The 17,226-nt window shown below is 36.6% G+C and overlaps 1 protein-coding gene across 1 annotated transcript in view; it reads left to right on the forward strand.

Annotated features, from left to right (window-relative positions):
• PRMT3 (protein arginine methyltransferase 3) overlaps window positions 1–17,226 on the forward strand; it is a 136,844-nt gene that overhangs the window by 102,620 nt on the left and 16,998 nt on the right. Inside the window, exon 14 of the mRNA XM_047877646.1 lies at window positions 16,986–17,036. Coding sequence (XP_047733602.1) covers window positions 16,986–17,036 — 51 coding nt within the window. The remainder of the gene's footprint in view (window positions 1–16,985; window positions 17,037–17,226) is intronic.

Consider the following 17,226-nt stretch of genomic DNA (forward strand, 5'->3'; position numbering starts at 1 on the left):
GGTGTGGAGAAACGGGAACCCTCTTGCACTGTTGGTGGGAATGCAAATTGGTGCAGCCACTCTGGAAAACAGTGTGGAGGTTCCTCAGAAAATTAAAAATAGACCTGCCCTATGACCCAGCAATAGCACTGCTAGGAATTTACCCAAGGGATACAGGAGTACTGATGCATAGGGGCACTTGTACCCCAATGTTCATAGCAGCACTCTCAACAATAGCCAAATTATGGAAAGAGCCTAAATGTGCATCAACTGATGAATGGATAAAGAAATTGGGGTTTATATACACAATGGAGTACTACGTGGCAATGAGAAAGAACGAAATATGGCCTTTTGTAGCAACGTGGATGGAACTGGAGAGTGTGATGCTAAGTGAAATAAGCCATACAGAGAAAGACAGATACCATATGTTTTCACTCTTATGTGGATCCTGAGAAACTCAACAGAAACCCATGGAGGAGGGGAAGGAAAAAAAAAAAAAAAAGGTTAGAGTGGGAGAGAGCCAAAGCATAAGAGACTGTTAAAAACTGAGAACAAACTGAGGGTTGATTGGGGGTGGGAGGGAGGAGAGGGTGGGTGATGGGTATTGAGGAGGGCACCTTTTGGGATGAGCACTGGGAGTTGTATGGAAACCAATTTGTCAATAAATTTCATATAAAAAAAACCCCACTGAAATTACAAATATAAAGGCAGAACTTAAGACAACTGGTATAATTACCTTTTTTGAAAAACTGTAGCCTCAAAGGACACACATAAATGAATGCTAGCAGGTTTTTAGATCTCACTTCAGATGCTGGATACTTTTTTTAGTAAGGCTCACATGACGAAGTGGAAACCATCTTTTTACCTCAACATTTCAAAAGAGAAAATATCTTGTTCGTTTCTGGAAAGTAAAGTATATCACATCTTCTGCCTACCCCTTTACACTTTCTGTCAGAATTTCTTTCAGTGTTCCGTCCCTTCGTTTGTAAAACAAAAGGCTTGTAAAGACAAGTAGCATTTGGTAGAACTTGATCACCTAGCCACAAAAGTGAATTAATATTTTTCAGTTTTAAAACTCTTCAGCTATCACAAAATTAGTATCCTTTTTATTCTGCATTGATTTTTAAATTCAATATATTTTCTATTTTGTTCTTAAAATGTATAACATTTACTTACCTCTGGTAGTATTTTCTGCCATTTGAGGAATTAGGAATGGGCCATAGAGCCTTTAGGCGATGGTTTCTAGGGAAAGCATGCTGCCTTTTAATGGAATATAGGGAAATTTCAAAGGAATATAAGGAAATAATAAGCACTGATATAAAATAGTGAGAAACTGATGATATATCAGGAAACAGGTAACAGAAATCTAGAGAAGCAATGGGCTGCAGGAGTTTTTAAGTGGCAAGCACACACACACAAAATACTTCCCAACAGCTTTTCATTTAAGCAGACTTGTGTGTTAGGCACTGTGAATATAACACAGAATATAATCTCTGACCCTGAAGACCTTTGTTTAGTAGGAGAGGCCAACATATAAATAGATCATTGTAATACGGGATTCTGTGAGAGAACTTAATAATAGAGGCATGTAAAAGATGCCCTTGGCCTGGTGTACTCCTACCTACTTTTCCTCAATAATCCTACTCATATTTAAGATTATACTTTAGGTGTGGCTTCTTTCAGGAAGCCTTCCTAATACTGTAGCACTAGATTAGTAGAGAGTGAGTAATTGTTGGTACAGACATCAAGGGTTGTTTCTCAAAAGTAGTTGACATCTAATACCACTTTAGAATTTTAAAAAATAGGAAGTTATAAGAGGTAAAGCATCATGATTTTCTTTTCCCAAAGGTAATAGGAGTTGAGCATATTATGTTGTTTCATCATTTATTTTTTGGTTCACTCAATTAGTGAATCGTTATTAATTTCCTATAGTCCCTGCACATCCCACACTCTTTCATGCCTTTGTAACTGCACAGTTGTCTTCACTGTTGAGGTAGAATGTCCAGGCATTGTGCTTGGGCGGTGAGGACACGGAAGTGAGCACAGACATAGTGAGACTGCCCTTAAGGGCCTATTAGGGTCTGTAATTAAACAAAAAGCATTATCAGCATGGGAAGTGTTATTACAGGTAGTGCAGAAACATCTATTCTGTGGGATTAGGGAAGACTGCCCAGAGGAAGTAACATTTAAATGGAGACATAGTAAGTGAGAAGAAGCTAGTTTAGGGAATGGGAGAGAGTGTTACAGGCCAAGAGCCTTAGGTAGGAAGAAATAATGCAATAATGAATCTGCCTCCTGTAATGGTGGACTACACAAAATGGAGTGACCTTTTTGCTAGAACAACTACAGAAGCTAAAGAAAATACATAAAACACTGTCTGTTTGAAGGCATCACAAAGATATTAAAGCATTACCAAGCTAAGACTCAGAAAAGAAGAAAATCCAAAGAAATGAGACTGACATTTGGTACTGCTTTTGCCTCATAGGCATTTACTAATTCAGAAGAAGCAGTTAAAAGACTTATGTAGCCCTTTGATAGCCTCACATGGATCAGAATATAAAAATAGGGCCTTTACGATTTCTCAGTGTTTGCAATGTGACCCTGAAAGACTGCACCGAAGAATAGAGTAAAATTAGAGATAAATAAACCTTTGCATGGACTGCAGCCTAGCTTCAAATCATCTGGGTGGCCCAGGATATTCTCAAACCCCATTATTAGATTTAAGATGATCTCAGTGTTTGCTAGCACTCCTAGATTCCTTGCACAAACTAATTCTTTTTAGAAGATTATTATAATAGGTCTTAAATTATTTCTACAGTGCTTCAGACATAATGTTCAGAGCATAATCAAAGGTAATCAGTCACCCAAGGCCACAAGACAACCAGCTGAAATAGTAAGCAATGAAAACAGAGCTCCAGGTGCTCCAGGTATCAGGTATGGACTTTAAAGATAACTATGTGGGGTGCCTGGCTAGCTCAGTCAGTAGAGCATTCAGCTCTTAATCTTAGGGTCATGAGTTCAAGCCCCATGTTGGGCATGGAACCTACTTAAAAAAACGAAAAATAAAAATAACTGTGCATACTAAGTTGAAGGACAAAAGAAAGTGCAAATTTCAAGCAAAGAGTTAGAAACATTTAAAAAGCAGTATAGCAGATTTGAAAAAGTCAAACATATTCTGAAACTGAACTTAACATGAATTTAGCAGCAGGTCTTAACACACTGGTGTAGAGAGGTTTATTGAACTGGATTTGAAGTCAGAAAGAAATATCCAAAAGGAAGCATGGAAAGATACAAGGATGAAGGTTTGGGAGGGGCAAGAGATACAGAGCATAGAAGAAAAGGTCTAATATAAGTTTAAATGGGAGTACCAAAGGAAAGGAGGTGAGAATATTTCAAATAGTATTTCAAGAGATAATGGCTGAGGATTTTCTAAAACAGATGACAGACAATGAGCTACAACTCAAGGAGCACAACATAACTTGAATAAGATTCTTTTTTTCCCAATTTTGTTTTTATTTAAGTATGATTAACATACAGTGTTACATTGGTTTCATGTGTACAGTATAGTGATTCGGCAGTTCTGTACATTACTCAGTGCTCATCAAGATCAGTGTACTCGTAATCCCTTTTATTTCACCCAACTTCCCCCCACCTTCACCTCCCCTCTGACAACCACCAGTTTGTTCTCTGTATTTAGGAGTCTGGCTTTTTTGGTCTCTTTTCTTCTTTGTTTTGTTTTTTAACTTCAACATATTAATGAAATCCTATGGTATTTGTCTTTCTCTGACTTATTTCACTTAACATTATACCCTCTAGATCCATCCATATTGTTGCAAATGTCAAGATTTCATTCCTTTTTATGGCTGAGTAATATTCCATTATATATGTAAACCACGTCTTCTTTATCCATTCATCTATGGATGGACACTTGAGCTGTTACCATATCTTGCCTATTGTATATAATGCTGCAGTGAACATAGGGGTCCGTGTATATTTTCAAATTAGTGTTTTCGTATTCTTTGGGTAAATACCCAGTAGTAGAATTACTAGATAATATGGAAATTCTATTTTTAATTTTTTGAGGAGCCTCCATACTGTTTTCCACAGTGGCTGCACCAGTTTGCATCCCCAACAGTGCACAAGTGTTCCTTTTTCTCCACATCCTCACCAGCACTTGCTATTTCTTGTGTTTTTATTTTAGCCATTCTGACAGATAGAAAGTGATATCTCATTATGGTTTTAGTTTATTTTTCCCTGATGATTAGTGATGTTGCATATCTTTTCATGTGTTTGTTGGCCATCTGTATGTCATCTTTGGAAAGATGTCTGTTCAGGTCCTCTGCCCATTTTTAATCAGATTATTTGGGGTGGGGGAGGGGGTTGGTATTCAGTTGCATTAGTTCTTTACATATTTTGGATATGAAGCCCTTATCAGATATATCATTTGTAAATATCTTCTCCCATTCAGCAGGTTGTCTTTTTGTTTTGTTGATGGTTTCCTTTACTGTGCAAAAGCTTTTTATGTTGGTGTAGTCCCAATAGTTTAATTCTGCTTTTGTTTTCTTTGCCAGAGGAGACATAGAAACAAAAATGTTTATACAGCCGATTCAGAGAAATTACTGCCTATGTTTTCTTCTAAAAATTTTATGGTTTCAGGTCTCACATTTAGGTCTTTAATCCATTTTGTGTTTATGAATAAGACTGATTTTACCACTTCTAGGTATATACCCAAGAGAAATGAAAACATATGTCTACACAAACGCTTGTACATCAATGCTTATCGCAGCATTATTCATAATAGCTAAAAAGTGGAAACAAACCAGATGTCCATCCCCTGAAGAATGAATAAACAAAATGTGCTATATCCATACGGTGAAGTAATATCTGGCCATAAAACAAAATAGGTTCTAGTACATAATACTACACAGATGAGGCTTGAAAACGGTATGTTAAGTACAAGTGCTAACTACAGAAGGATTCCATTTATGTTAAATGTTCAGAATAGGCAAATCTGTAGAGAGGGCTGGGATTAGAAGGGGATACAGGATATCTTTTTGGGGTAATAAAAATGTTCTAAAATTAGATTGTTGTACAAGTCTGACTATTCTTTAAAAACTGAATTATACAGCTTACTTAAATAGAATTTTATGATATGTGAATTGTATCAGAAAGAAGAAGAAAAAAACCTACACTTAGGACATCCTAGTAACAGTATAGAATTCAAGGAGAAAAAAAATTTTCTTTTTAATGTTTATTTATTTTTGAGAGAGAGCGCGCGCACAGGGGAGGGGCAGAGAGCAAGAGAGACAGAGGATCCAAGCAAGCTCTGCCCCGTCACCGCAGAGCCCCATGCGGGGCTCACATTCACGAACTGTGAGATCACGACCTTTGCTGAAGTCAGGTGCTTAACCATCTGAGCCACCAGATGCCCCAAGGAGAAAATCTTAAAAGCAGTCAGTGGGGCTATGAGTAGAGTGCTGGAATTATCTTCAAGGGAGCAGTAAATAGACCGATAAATGTTATCTTAACAGAAACAACAGAATTAAAAAGATAATACAGTGATGATATCCTCAGTGTACTAAAAGAAAATAGCTGCCAACCCTGAATTTTACACAACTAAAATATCTTTTAGAATGAATCTGGGAGCACCTGTGTGGCTCATTTGGTTGAGCGTCCCAACTTCAGCTCAGGTCATGATCCCATGATTTGTGAGTTCAGGCCCCACATTGGGCTTGCTGCTGTCAGCTCAGAGTCTGCTTTGGATCCTCTGTCCCCCTCTCTTTGTCCCTCCCCCACTTGCGTGCTCGCTCTCTCAAAAATAAATAAATATTTTTCAAAAAGATAAAAGGGGTGCCTGGGTGGCTCAGCTGGTTAAGCATCCGACTTTAACTCAGGTCATGATCTGGTGGTTTGTGGGCTCGAGCCCCACGTTGGGCAGGCTGGAGCCTGCTTCGGATTCTGTGTCTCCCTCTCTCTCTCTCTCAAAAATAAACATTTAAAAAAAAGATTAAAAAAAAGAATGAATCTGAAATTTAAAAAATTTCAGATGAACAGATAAAAAGAGGGAAAGACAGTTTGTCCCAGACAACCTGTACTAACCTATGCTATACTCAGGAGATACGAATAGGTATTCAGGCAAACAGAGAACGACCCCAATGGAAGGCCAGTATATAGGAAAAAATAAAGATTAACAAAAATGGTAAATACGCACATACCAGTAGTTCCACTGTTAGGTGTATACCCAACAACAGTTAATACATATGTTCACCAAAAGACATAGCCATAAGAGAGTGTTCATAGCACTACTCATAAAAGCCCCAACTTAAAATTACTTAGTGCCTGTCAATCATAGACTGGATAAATAAACTGTATAGTCACATATGCCTTACAGCCATATAACAGTTTAAGTAATACACAACAGTATAAATGAATCTAAAAAAGCAACAAGGAAAGTAGCCAGTGACAAGCACTACCTGATGTATGATTCCATTTATGCTGAAGTATATAATCAGGAAAATGAATCTGTGTTCTTAAAAATCAGTATAGTAGTGAGGTAACAAGTGTTGGTGAGGGTGTAGAGACAAGGAAACCCTTGTGCACTTTTGGTGGAAATGTAAATTAGTATAGCCACTATGGAAAACAATTATGGAGGTACCTCAGAAAATTAAAAATAGAACTAACAGGCACCTGTGTGTCTTAGTTAAGCATCTGACTCTTGATTTTGGCTCAGGTCATGATCTTAACTTCAGGTTCATTGGTTAAGGTGCTGGCAGCGCAGAGCCTGCTTGGCATTCTGTCTGTCTCCCTCTCTCTTTGCCCCTCCACTGCTTCCTCTCTATTTCTTTCTCAAAATGAATAAAAAACAAAAACTTTAAAAGAAAATAGAACGAGCATATGATCCAGCAATCCCACTTCTGAATATCTGTCCAAAGGAAATGAAAACAGGATCTCAAAGAGATAGATGCACTACCATATTTTTTGCAGTGTTATTCACACCAGCCAAACTATGGGAGCAACCTAAGTGTCCATCAATAGATGAATTGATAAAAAAGATATGGGGTGTGTGTGTGTGTCCACACATAATGGACTATATTATTCAGCCATAAAATGAAGGAAATCTTGCCATTTTCAACAACATGGATACTCCTTGAGGGAACTACACTAAGTTGAAAGAAGTCAGACAAAGACAAGCTGCATGCTATCATTTATATGTGCAATCTAAAAAAAAACTAAATGCATAGGGGACGCCTGGGTGGCTCAGCCGGTTAAGCGTCTGACTTGGGCTCAGGTCATGATCTCGTGGTTCATGGGTTCGAGCCCCCCACCAGGCTTTGTGCTGACAGCTCAGAGCCTGGAACCTGCTTGGGATTCTGTGTCTCCCTGTCTCTCTCCCCCTTCCCTGCTCATTCTCTCTTTTCTCCCTCTCTTCCTCTCTCTCTCTCAAAAATAGACATTAAAAAAGTAAGACAAAAGCTTTTTAAAAATGAAAATGTTAATAAATGTCAGTGAGTTTCGAGTGTACAAAACAGTATCTTGTGTTTATAGCTAGGAAGAAATGTAGAGCAGTTAGGACATGTCAAATATCAATTTATGAAATGTCAGAGGGAAAGTACTTTTATTCTAGGCTCTAAAGAGGTGATCCCTTCTGCCCCCTAAAATCACTTTAATAAGCAAGTTTGAAATTACAAGGGAAGCAGACTAAGTAAATTTAAAAGAAATTTCAGTTATAATCTGGGACTATTTTATGTAGATCAAAAATTAATTACATTAAGGTTTTCAGTAAAGGTACCTTTTTAAAAATATTTTTAGACCTATCGTCTGTTTTGCTACTTCCCATATTGCTTGGTCTATTTCTAAACGCTACTCAATTTGGCAGTATCCCTTGAGAGTTATATGGCACTTAATGTGTATTGTTCCCTAGAGGAATCATGAAAGAAAAGAAAGATGCAAATTTTCTCTTGGGATAAAATAGAAAATTAATTGAAGAAGAAAGAGTCCATAATTTAAGCTATAGTTAATATTGTGATAAAATCATAATGTATAATTTTTGCATTGATTGATTACATCTTCTTAGTTTAATTACCAGGTATTACTAGCAGTGTTTGTAGTCTTTATGCAGCAGCTTGCATGGTTTATGTTTGTATTTTCATCTCGTTTGTATACACTAATGTAAGCTGTGTAATCATTCTTAGGCATTATCTTCTTACTCTTTCTTTACTTGTTTCAGACTCATCATCAGTAGGCTTTTGAGTTCTGTATTAAGATTTTGAAAGAAATACTCCAACAAAAAAATGAATTGTTATTTTTGTCATAGTGATTCTGCTGCATGGATTACAAACACTCTATCTCCATGCTTGGATAAACTCCATCAAAAGCACATTATCCTCCTACTTCTGTGGCCAGCTGCCTAATTGTATCTGCTGTAACCACACGCTGTTGGAACATGATACCAATGAAGAACAGAAATGATAAATTACTCCCTGCAGGTGATAGTGATAATGATAATTTTTAATTTCCTTCTTCCTCATAAGGTCTAGTCTGGTCTTATTTCATTGGCTACCATCCTGTAACATACACACGATGCGTTTTCTTTAAAGAAATACTCACTACACGAAAATATATGAGAAAATAATTTATTTTTATTCCAAGTCATTGTTCTTCAAACGAGCATGTGTAAAATGAACTGCATCTACCTTTGTGTATATAGGATAAACAAACAAAATATGGCTTAAAACAGATTTTTAAATATTCAGTTTACAAATAATTGTCAGTTCTTTTCTTCCTTTTTGTGAAACCCACAAAGAAGAACAAAGAACTCATTTTGAAAAACCGTATTCTAATGCTTAGGAATGTTTAAGATGCACAACAAAGCTATCTGCCTGAATTATTTTCGTGTATATACTTCAAATGAATTGTGGAGGATTCCCTCCAAATTACAAATGTGATCAAACTGCCCAGAAGTTTACCGTATGTGCATGTATTTTCCTTTTATTCTGTTTTCTTCTATTATAATCCTTCTTGTTGTTAATTAGCACAGATTCTCCTATCTCTCAGTCTAAGGACGTTTTAACTAAAATTTTTCTGACAGTGGTACAATTCAGTGAAATTTTATTTATTTAACTGTGACCTTGTCTCCGAGGATTAACCCAACTCCTACAGATATTTTATTTTAATGCTTATTTTTCCCCTCAGCAGCTCCCTTTGCTCCTGACAAGATATACATGTGGAACAAAAGAGAAATTTATTCTGTGCTCAGGCCTTATAACCTATCTGATCTTTTTCAAGCACGTGTCAAGATGTGCTCCAATTATTTATTACCATTGCCTATTAGTCATCATTTTCAATTTCCTGTGGTTGTTGTTTATTCTTACATTTGAATGACTTTAACAGAGAGAGTGTAAGTTCATTGAAATTAACATTTGAAAGACCTAGAGATAGTCTGTCAAAGTGCTGGTAACAAGGTGGTGAAACTAATTGAAAAATAGTGTGGCATGTTTACGTTCTGCAGCAAAATAAATAACTTTGTCTCCAAGTCAGCTGCCGTATTTGGTTATAATGGCTTTGCAGAAATAAAAACACTAATCATGGTTCAGTTGGGTTTTAGGACTGTGATTCAAGTTTAAGATTTTTTCCTCTTTTTTCTAATACCTATTTTAATTATTAAGGAGCACTTATACAGTGGCGGGGGGGGGGAGTGGGGGGACATGGTGGTAGAGGGAGCCCTTTTCCTTTATTTAAGTGGCATTCTGTTTGAGGGTTAACACCCATTTTAAAACCAGAAATTCCCTTTGGTTTTTTCAGAGCAAGAATTTTCTACTTGCTCAGTTAGGGGAATGTTCAAAGCCTGATGAGTAGATAGATTATTTGCACATAATTTTTTATCATAGGTGAATTTCTTCCTAACTTCTCATGGTTCTGCTTAATGTATGCTATGGAACTGATTTTAATACTACCCTCCACCAGACATCATTAGGAAGGTAAATCTGCTTGAGGAGTTGAAGAAACTCCATTTCAAAGGGAACTGTAAGCTAGATGTGATTTCAGATCTATCTTTGTCATAGATCCCTGCCAAATTCTCAAAACCAAAATGAATTTATGCTTTTCATTTTTATTTATTCATCTTGAGACATAAAACCTGTTTTCTTGTTACCCCAAACTATGTAGTATCTCTTTCACTGTATTTTTGGGGGGTTAGGGGAAAGTTAGTTTCTTTTTTGATTTTGAACTAAATTTCATAGGTAGTACAGTGTGGGGATTGGAAGACAGTTCTAAAGTATCTTTGTATTCACAAATATTTTGACTTTTTAATTTCACTGTAAAGTCATGCATCAACCTCTTCTCTTTGTTATGACCTGTAGTGTATTGTAATTGCAATTGTTCTACCATAATAATATTGCCAGTCTGTCTTTTACCAGAGTTAAATATAGGATGTTTTACTTTGTGTGTTTTATACATTTCAGACTTAGGTCACATTTTCTGATCATGTATATTGTTATTATTATAGAAATGTTATTGTATTGTAATTGGGGAAATTGTCTTTATTTTCAAATTCATGTAGTTCCTGTTACATATTAGATACTGCCGTAGCCCTGGGAGTGCAGATATGAGTAGTTTTTGGGTGTCAATAAGGGAACTGATACAAAGGTAATAGTTGAATTGAGTGCATCTTCATCCAGTACTGTAGACCATTTAGCTCAAAAATGATTCATTATTATCACAGAAGCTGTTTATTTTTTTTGGGGGGGGGGATGTAAATTATAGATAAGGATTAAGAATATGAACTTCCCAAATCTGTCATCCACTTTCAGTAGCTTGGTGAATATCTTTTCAGACATGTACATAATATACTCACGTTTGTATAACATATAATAAGTGCCCATAATACATGTACTATTCTTTTTACCTAATATCCAAATCGATAAATATTTACCTACAAGATTACTTTTGATGGACAAAATGTTATTCCATGATATGGAAGTATTACGATTTATTAACTGGTGACCTGTTATTGAAAATTTAGGCTAAAATTGGCCTCTTGTGGCTAAATCTTTGCAAGCATACTTGATAATTTCCATGGAATTTTTTTTTAAGTTTAGAATTACTGAGTCAGTGAGTATATGCATTTGATTGAGTCTACAACACATACATACACAACAGAAAAGTCCACAAATCTTAAATGTAGTTTGAAAAAATTGAACAAAGTGAATGCCTACCATGTATCCAGCACTCAGCTGGAGAAACAGAATATTACCAGCAGCCAGGAGCCCTCCATCTGAGTCTTTCCAGTTTCTATTGCTGTTGCAAGGGCAACTACTATCCTGACTTACAACACTGTAAGTTAGTCATACTATTTTTGAATTTTCTATATATGGATAGAATCATATATTTTGTGTCTGACTTCTTTTTAATGCAAATGTCTTGCCTTTTAATATGTATTGCTGAGTTCTCTCTAGAAAGGTTATTTCAGTTTGTTCTCCCAGTATGAATGCTACTTTCCCCATTTACTGTGGATATTATTAAAAATTTGTTTTCCTCGTCATTATCAAAGAAAACTGTATCTGGTTGTTTTGTTTTGTTTTTAATTTTTTTTAACATTTATTTATTTTTGAGACAGAGAGAGACAGAGCATGAATGGGGGAGGGTCAGAGAGAGAGGGAGACACAGAATCCGAAACAGGCTCCAGGCTCTAAGCGGTCAGCACAGAGCCGGACGCGGGGCTTGAACTCACGGACCGCAAGATCATGACCTGAACTGAAGTCGGACGCTTAACCGACTGAGCCACCCAGGCGCCCCTGTATCTGGTTGTTTTAATTTACTTTTTTTTCTAAGTAGGTCATATATTTTTTATATATGCTTTATTATTTGATTTTTCTTTTATAAATTTCCTGCTTTGTCTTAATTTTTGACATATTCTTACTAATTTTGTAGTAGCTTAATGTACAAAGGACAGTGACTCTTTGTAATATATATTGCAAATGTTCTCAGATTTATTCAGCTTTTTGTTTTTTTAATTTTTTTTTCAACGTTTATTTATTTTTGGGGGGACAGAGAGAGACAGAGCATGAACGGGGGAGGGGCAGAGAGAGAGGGAGACACAGAATCGGAAACAGGCTCCAGGCTCTGAGCCATCAGCCCAGAGCCTGACGCGGGGCTCGAACTCCCGGACCGCGAGATCGTGACCTGGCTGAAGTCGGACGCTTAACCGACTGCGCCACCCAGGCGCCCCTCAGCTTTTAAGTTTTACACTAAAATTTTATTTTTTTATTGATGTATAATTAACATAAAGTGTCATATTAGTTTTGGGGGTACAACATAATGGTTCAACAATGCTATACATTACTCAGTGCTCGCTGTGATAAATGTAGCTACCATTTGTCACCATAGAACATTGTTGCAATATTATTGACTATATCTTCTATGCTCTACTTTTCATCTCCATGACTTATTTTATACTGGAAGTTTGTACCTCTTGATCCCTTTATCTGTTTTACCCACCTCCTCCCACCTCTCCTGCAACAACTGCCAGTTTATTCTCTGTATTTAATAGTCTGGGTTGTTTTGTTTGTCTGTTTTTTAGATTCTACATATAAGTGAAATCATGTGGTGTTTGTGTTTCTTTGACTTACTTCACTTAGCATAATACCCTCTATGTCCATCCATGTTGTGAATGGCAAGATTTCTTTTTTTTTTTTTAATTTGAGAGAGAGAGAGCACGTGGTAGGGTGTGGGGCAGAGAGAGAGAGGGAGAGAGAGAATCCCAAGCAGGTTCCACATGGTCAGCATGGAGCCTGACATTGGCCTTAAACCGACGAACTGTGAGATCATGACCCAAGCCGAAATCAAAAGTTGGACATCTAACCTGATTAAGCCACCCAGGCGCCCCTAGATTTCATTCTTTTTTATGGCAGAGTAATATTCTGTTGTAAATATACACATCCTTTTTATCCATTCATCTGTTGATGGACATTTTAGGTTGCTTCCATATCTTGGCTATTGTAAATAATGCTGCAGTAACCACAGGTGCATATATCTTTTCAAATTAATGTTTTGTTTTCATGGGTAAATACCCAGTAGTGGAATTACTGAATCATATAGTATTTCTATTTTTAACTTTTTGAAGAACTTCCGTATTGTTTTCCACAGTGTCTGCACTAGTTTACATTCCCACCAACCGAGCACAAGGGTTCCTTTTTCTTCACACTGCCATCAACACTTACTATTTCTTGTGTTTTTTATTCTAGCGATTTTGACAGATGTAAGGTAGTATCTCATTTTGGTTTTGATACCAAAGTTTTAAATTTCCATTATATTAGTTTCTGCCTGTGTGTGATGCTTAAAAAGCCTTCTTCAGTTGCAGATTTTATAAACACTTGTATATGTTGGTGTAATTTTACTCTTCCTCCTTCTAACCCCAACCCCCTGCCCTGGTCTTTTTGATTACATAAGCATACATGGAAAAATGCTACCAGATGATACAATTTTGCCTTCAACAATCATAAGTATTTTAAAGGAATTCAGGGGGAAAAGGTAGTCTTTTGTATTTACCCAGCTATTTATCATTTCTATTGCTTTTCTGTTATTTTTGATGTTTCATGTTTCCTCCCCGTACTGTTGCTCATTAGCCTGAAGAACTGCCTTATTTAACATGTCTTCTGAAAACTCTTTTGGCAATGAATTCTTTTAGTTTTCCTTTACTAGAAAATGTGTTTATTTTGCCTTCATTTCTGAAGGATAATTTTGCCAGATAAAGAATGTTTAAAAGTCTTTCCTGCTCCAATATTTTTTTCTTTTCAATCTGAATTTCCAATTACATATATGTTAGATCCACGGGTCCCTGACACTCTTGCATTTTTTATTAATCTTTTTCCCCGTTTTTTTCTTTTTTTTTGAGAGAGAGAGAGGGAAAGCACATGAGCAGCGGAGGGTCAGAGAGAGAGAGAGAGAGAGAGAGAGAGAGAGAAAATCCCAATTGGGATTCTCTCACAAGATCATGACCTGAGCCAGAATCAAGAGTTGGACACTTAACCAACTGAACCACCCAGGCACCCCCACCTCTGGTTTTTCAAATTAGATACTTTGTATTGATTGGTCCTCAAATTCACTGATTTTTTTTTTTTTCCTCTGTAATCTCCATTCTGCAATTCAGTCCAGGGAGTTTGTTTCAGTTATTGCATTTTTTAATTCTAAAATTTCCATTAGGTTTGGGTTTTTTGGGGGGCGGAGGGGGGGGTTTCTATTTCTCTACTGAGAATTCCTGTTTTTCACTTTCATTTCAGTGTGTTTTCTATAACCTCATTTCTGTTCCTTCAAAACAGCATAGTTACAATTCCTCCCTTAAGATCTTTGTCTCCTAGGACTCAGGGTCATCTCAGAGTTGGCATCTTTTCTCTTGAAAGTTAGCTACATTTTCCTGGTTCTTTGTATGTTGAGTAATTTTGGATTACGTTCTACATGTGCATGCTATGTTGTGTGTAATCTCGGTCATGTTATAATCATCTGGAAAATAGTGTTTGGTGTAAGCAGGCAATCATACCAGTTAAAGTCAAAACATGAATTCTGTCAACAATGCCTGGGCAGATGGTGGTTCACATCTCAGTTTTATTCTCTGAACGTTTGCTATACTGTTTTGGGTCTCTCCTGCACATAAGCTGTTCAGGGATCGTCTGACTTGTACAGGTTTTTCAAATCTTTGTTTTGTTCTCTAGATCTTTACCTGTTGACTTAAGGTTTTCCCATGCACATTTTATTCAGAGTTAATCCTGAGACCTGTGCTATTGATTCAGGTTTTAGTTCCATTCCCTCAGCCTTTGTTATGTTGATTTGGATCTAGCCTGCATAGTTCAGAGGTTAGGTTGAAACTTCTGTAGGTTCATGCATAGAATTAATTAGAGGATCCTCTCCTCCCCCATACGTAGTTCACATTCTTCATTTTTTTCAGAGTCTAAAATTATTAGTTCTAAGTTTAGTTATTCATTGATTTCATAAAGTGTCCCAACTACAGAAGAAGACTAGCTATATTTAGGAAACTGAAGACTGAAAATTTTAATTAAAATTTATTGAGAACCTGTTATCTAACACACTTGTTCTAGGTAAGGGGCACAGCAGTATGAGTTACACATAGGCTTTCCTCTTAAATGGTTTGCAGTCTCGTAGGGCAACTAACTATAATATGGTAAGTACTGTGTATAATAAGCACATTCTCTCAGCAAATATTTTCTGTGTACTATGGGCCAGGCACTGCTGTAGGGACTAAGGATACAGTGGTGAACAAGACTGGCATACAGGAATAAATTTAAGAAAACGCTTGAACTAACCTGTGGAGGAAATCAACTGAAGAAAGTTATGTTTTAGATATGTTCTGATTAACTGCATGGTTTTCTATAATAATTTGTATTTGAGTACCATAGTGCTTTATTTATATCTATTTGACAGAATTATAAATAGTATTTTGATTCCCTCTTGGTATCTAAAATATAATGAACCTCAACATTGAATAGTGAGCTGGTTTTGGACCCAGTTCATATTAACCTTACAGACCAATAAATTAACTTCACATTCTCAACAAAAGCAGCAGGGTACACAAATTATCTTTATAGTGATTTTTTAGTAATCAGTGTCCTGTTTTTAACACTTTATAAGCTTTTTTTAATGCCGGTTTTAAAAATAGATTATGCTCGGGGCGCCTGGGTGGCGCAGTCGGTTAAGCGTCCGACTTCAGCCAGGTCACAATCTCGCGGTCCGTGAGTTCGAGCCCCGCGTCGGGCTCTGGGCTGATGGCTCAGAGCCTGGAGCCTGTTTCCGATTCTGTGTCTCCCTCTCTCTCTGCCCTTCCCCTGTTCATGCTCTGTCTCTCTCTGTCCCAAAAATAAATAAACGTTGAAAAAAAAAAAAATTAAAAAAAAAAAATAGATTATGCTAGGTCTATTAGTGAAAGAAAAACAAATGGTATCACTTAAATTTTAAATAAAAAGAAATGAAAAATATATATTTATCTGAATAATCATCTTTTAGAGACCTCTATATACTATTGCAGTAACCCTTAGAGTTATTTCAGAGGTTCTCCTTTGGGTATATGTTTAAACATAAGTTTTACTTGAATACTATTACATGTTTTATCATCAGAAAAAAAAGTGACATTTAAAAATTCCATTGATTTCATCATAAAAATAGTCATAGTACTTTAAGATTGGATGCACAAGATCAGAAGAAATTAAATGAGATCTTTGTATAAAAGAGTATGTTTAAATTACATTTATTGCTGTGTAACAAACCACCCTAAAACTGAGTGCCTTGACATCACAGTCATTTGGATTTATTTGTGTATGATTCTGCAATCTAGACTGTATTTATCTACTATTTCTTCTGCCGGTCCCTCCTCGGGTCCCTCCTGCTGCTGCAGTTGTCTGGTTTGACTGGAGCGAAAAGGGTCCAAGATGGCTCGACTTGTTCAGCAGCCTCCTTGGGACAGTGGGTCAGCTAGGGGCCGATTGAGCCTTCTTCCTTCGTGTAACCTCTCACCTTTCAGTAGTCTACCACAGTCATTTCTCTAATCAAACATGTGTTGATTATTTGATTAGTCTTGTTGCCCTTCTTATTATATTGTTTCTGTGGGGAAAAGTCAAATTACGTTACTTTATTTTTACATGTAACTTCTTTTACGGGAAAAATAGTGACCTATCATAAGTTTAAGAAGTATCTAGTCTTTGAAATGGATTCTTTTGCTAAGTTTGTTTTGTTTTGTTTGTTTGTTTTTAAGAGTATGTGAACAAAGGAGGGGACAGAGCGGGAGAGAGAATCTCAAGCAGGCTCCACGCTCAGTGAGGAGCCTGACACAGGGCTCATTCCCGCTACCCTGGGATCACAACCTGAGCTGAAATTAAGGGTCGGATGGTCAACCAACTGAGCCACCCAGGCTCCCCTCTTTTTGCCAAGTCTTGAAAGACTGAATAATTATTATGTCATGTAATTAGTTTAATAATTATTTATATCTCTTTTCTTAAAAACAGGCAATTGCTGGCTACTTCGATATATATTTTGAGAAGAATTGTCACAGGAGGGTAAGTATCCTGAGTTTTCTCGTAAGAATTAATTATGTGAAATACATTTATTTTATTTTTGTGCCCCCAGGTGTTTGATCATAAGCATTTTGATGTTGTAAGCAATTGGAGCTTGTATTTGATGTCGTAGATTAATGTAGCATGATATTAAAAATCTTGTACTTCATCAGATACTTTTGAACTCTACCAA

This window comes from Prionailurus viverrinus, chromosome D1 (genome assembly GCF_022837055.1).
Source record: "Prionailurus viverrinus isolate Anna chromosome D1, UM_Priviv_1.0, whole genome shotgun sequence".
Lineage (NCBI taxonomy): Eukaryota > Metazoa > Chordata > Mammalia > Carnivora > Felidae > Prionailurus > Prionailurus viverrinus.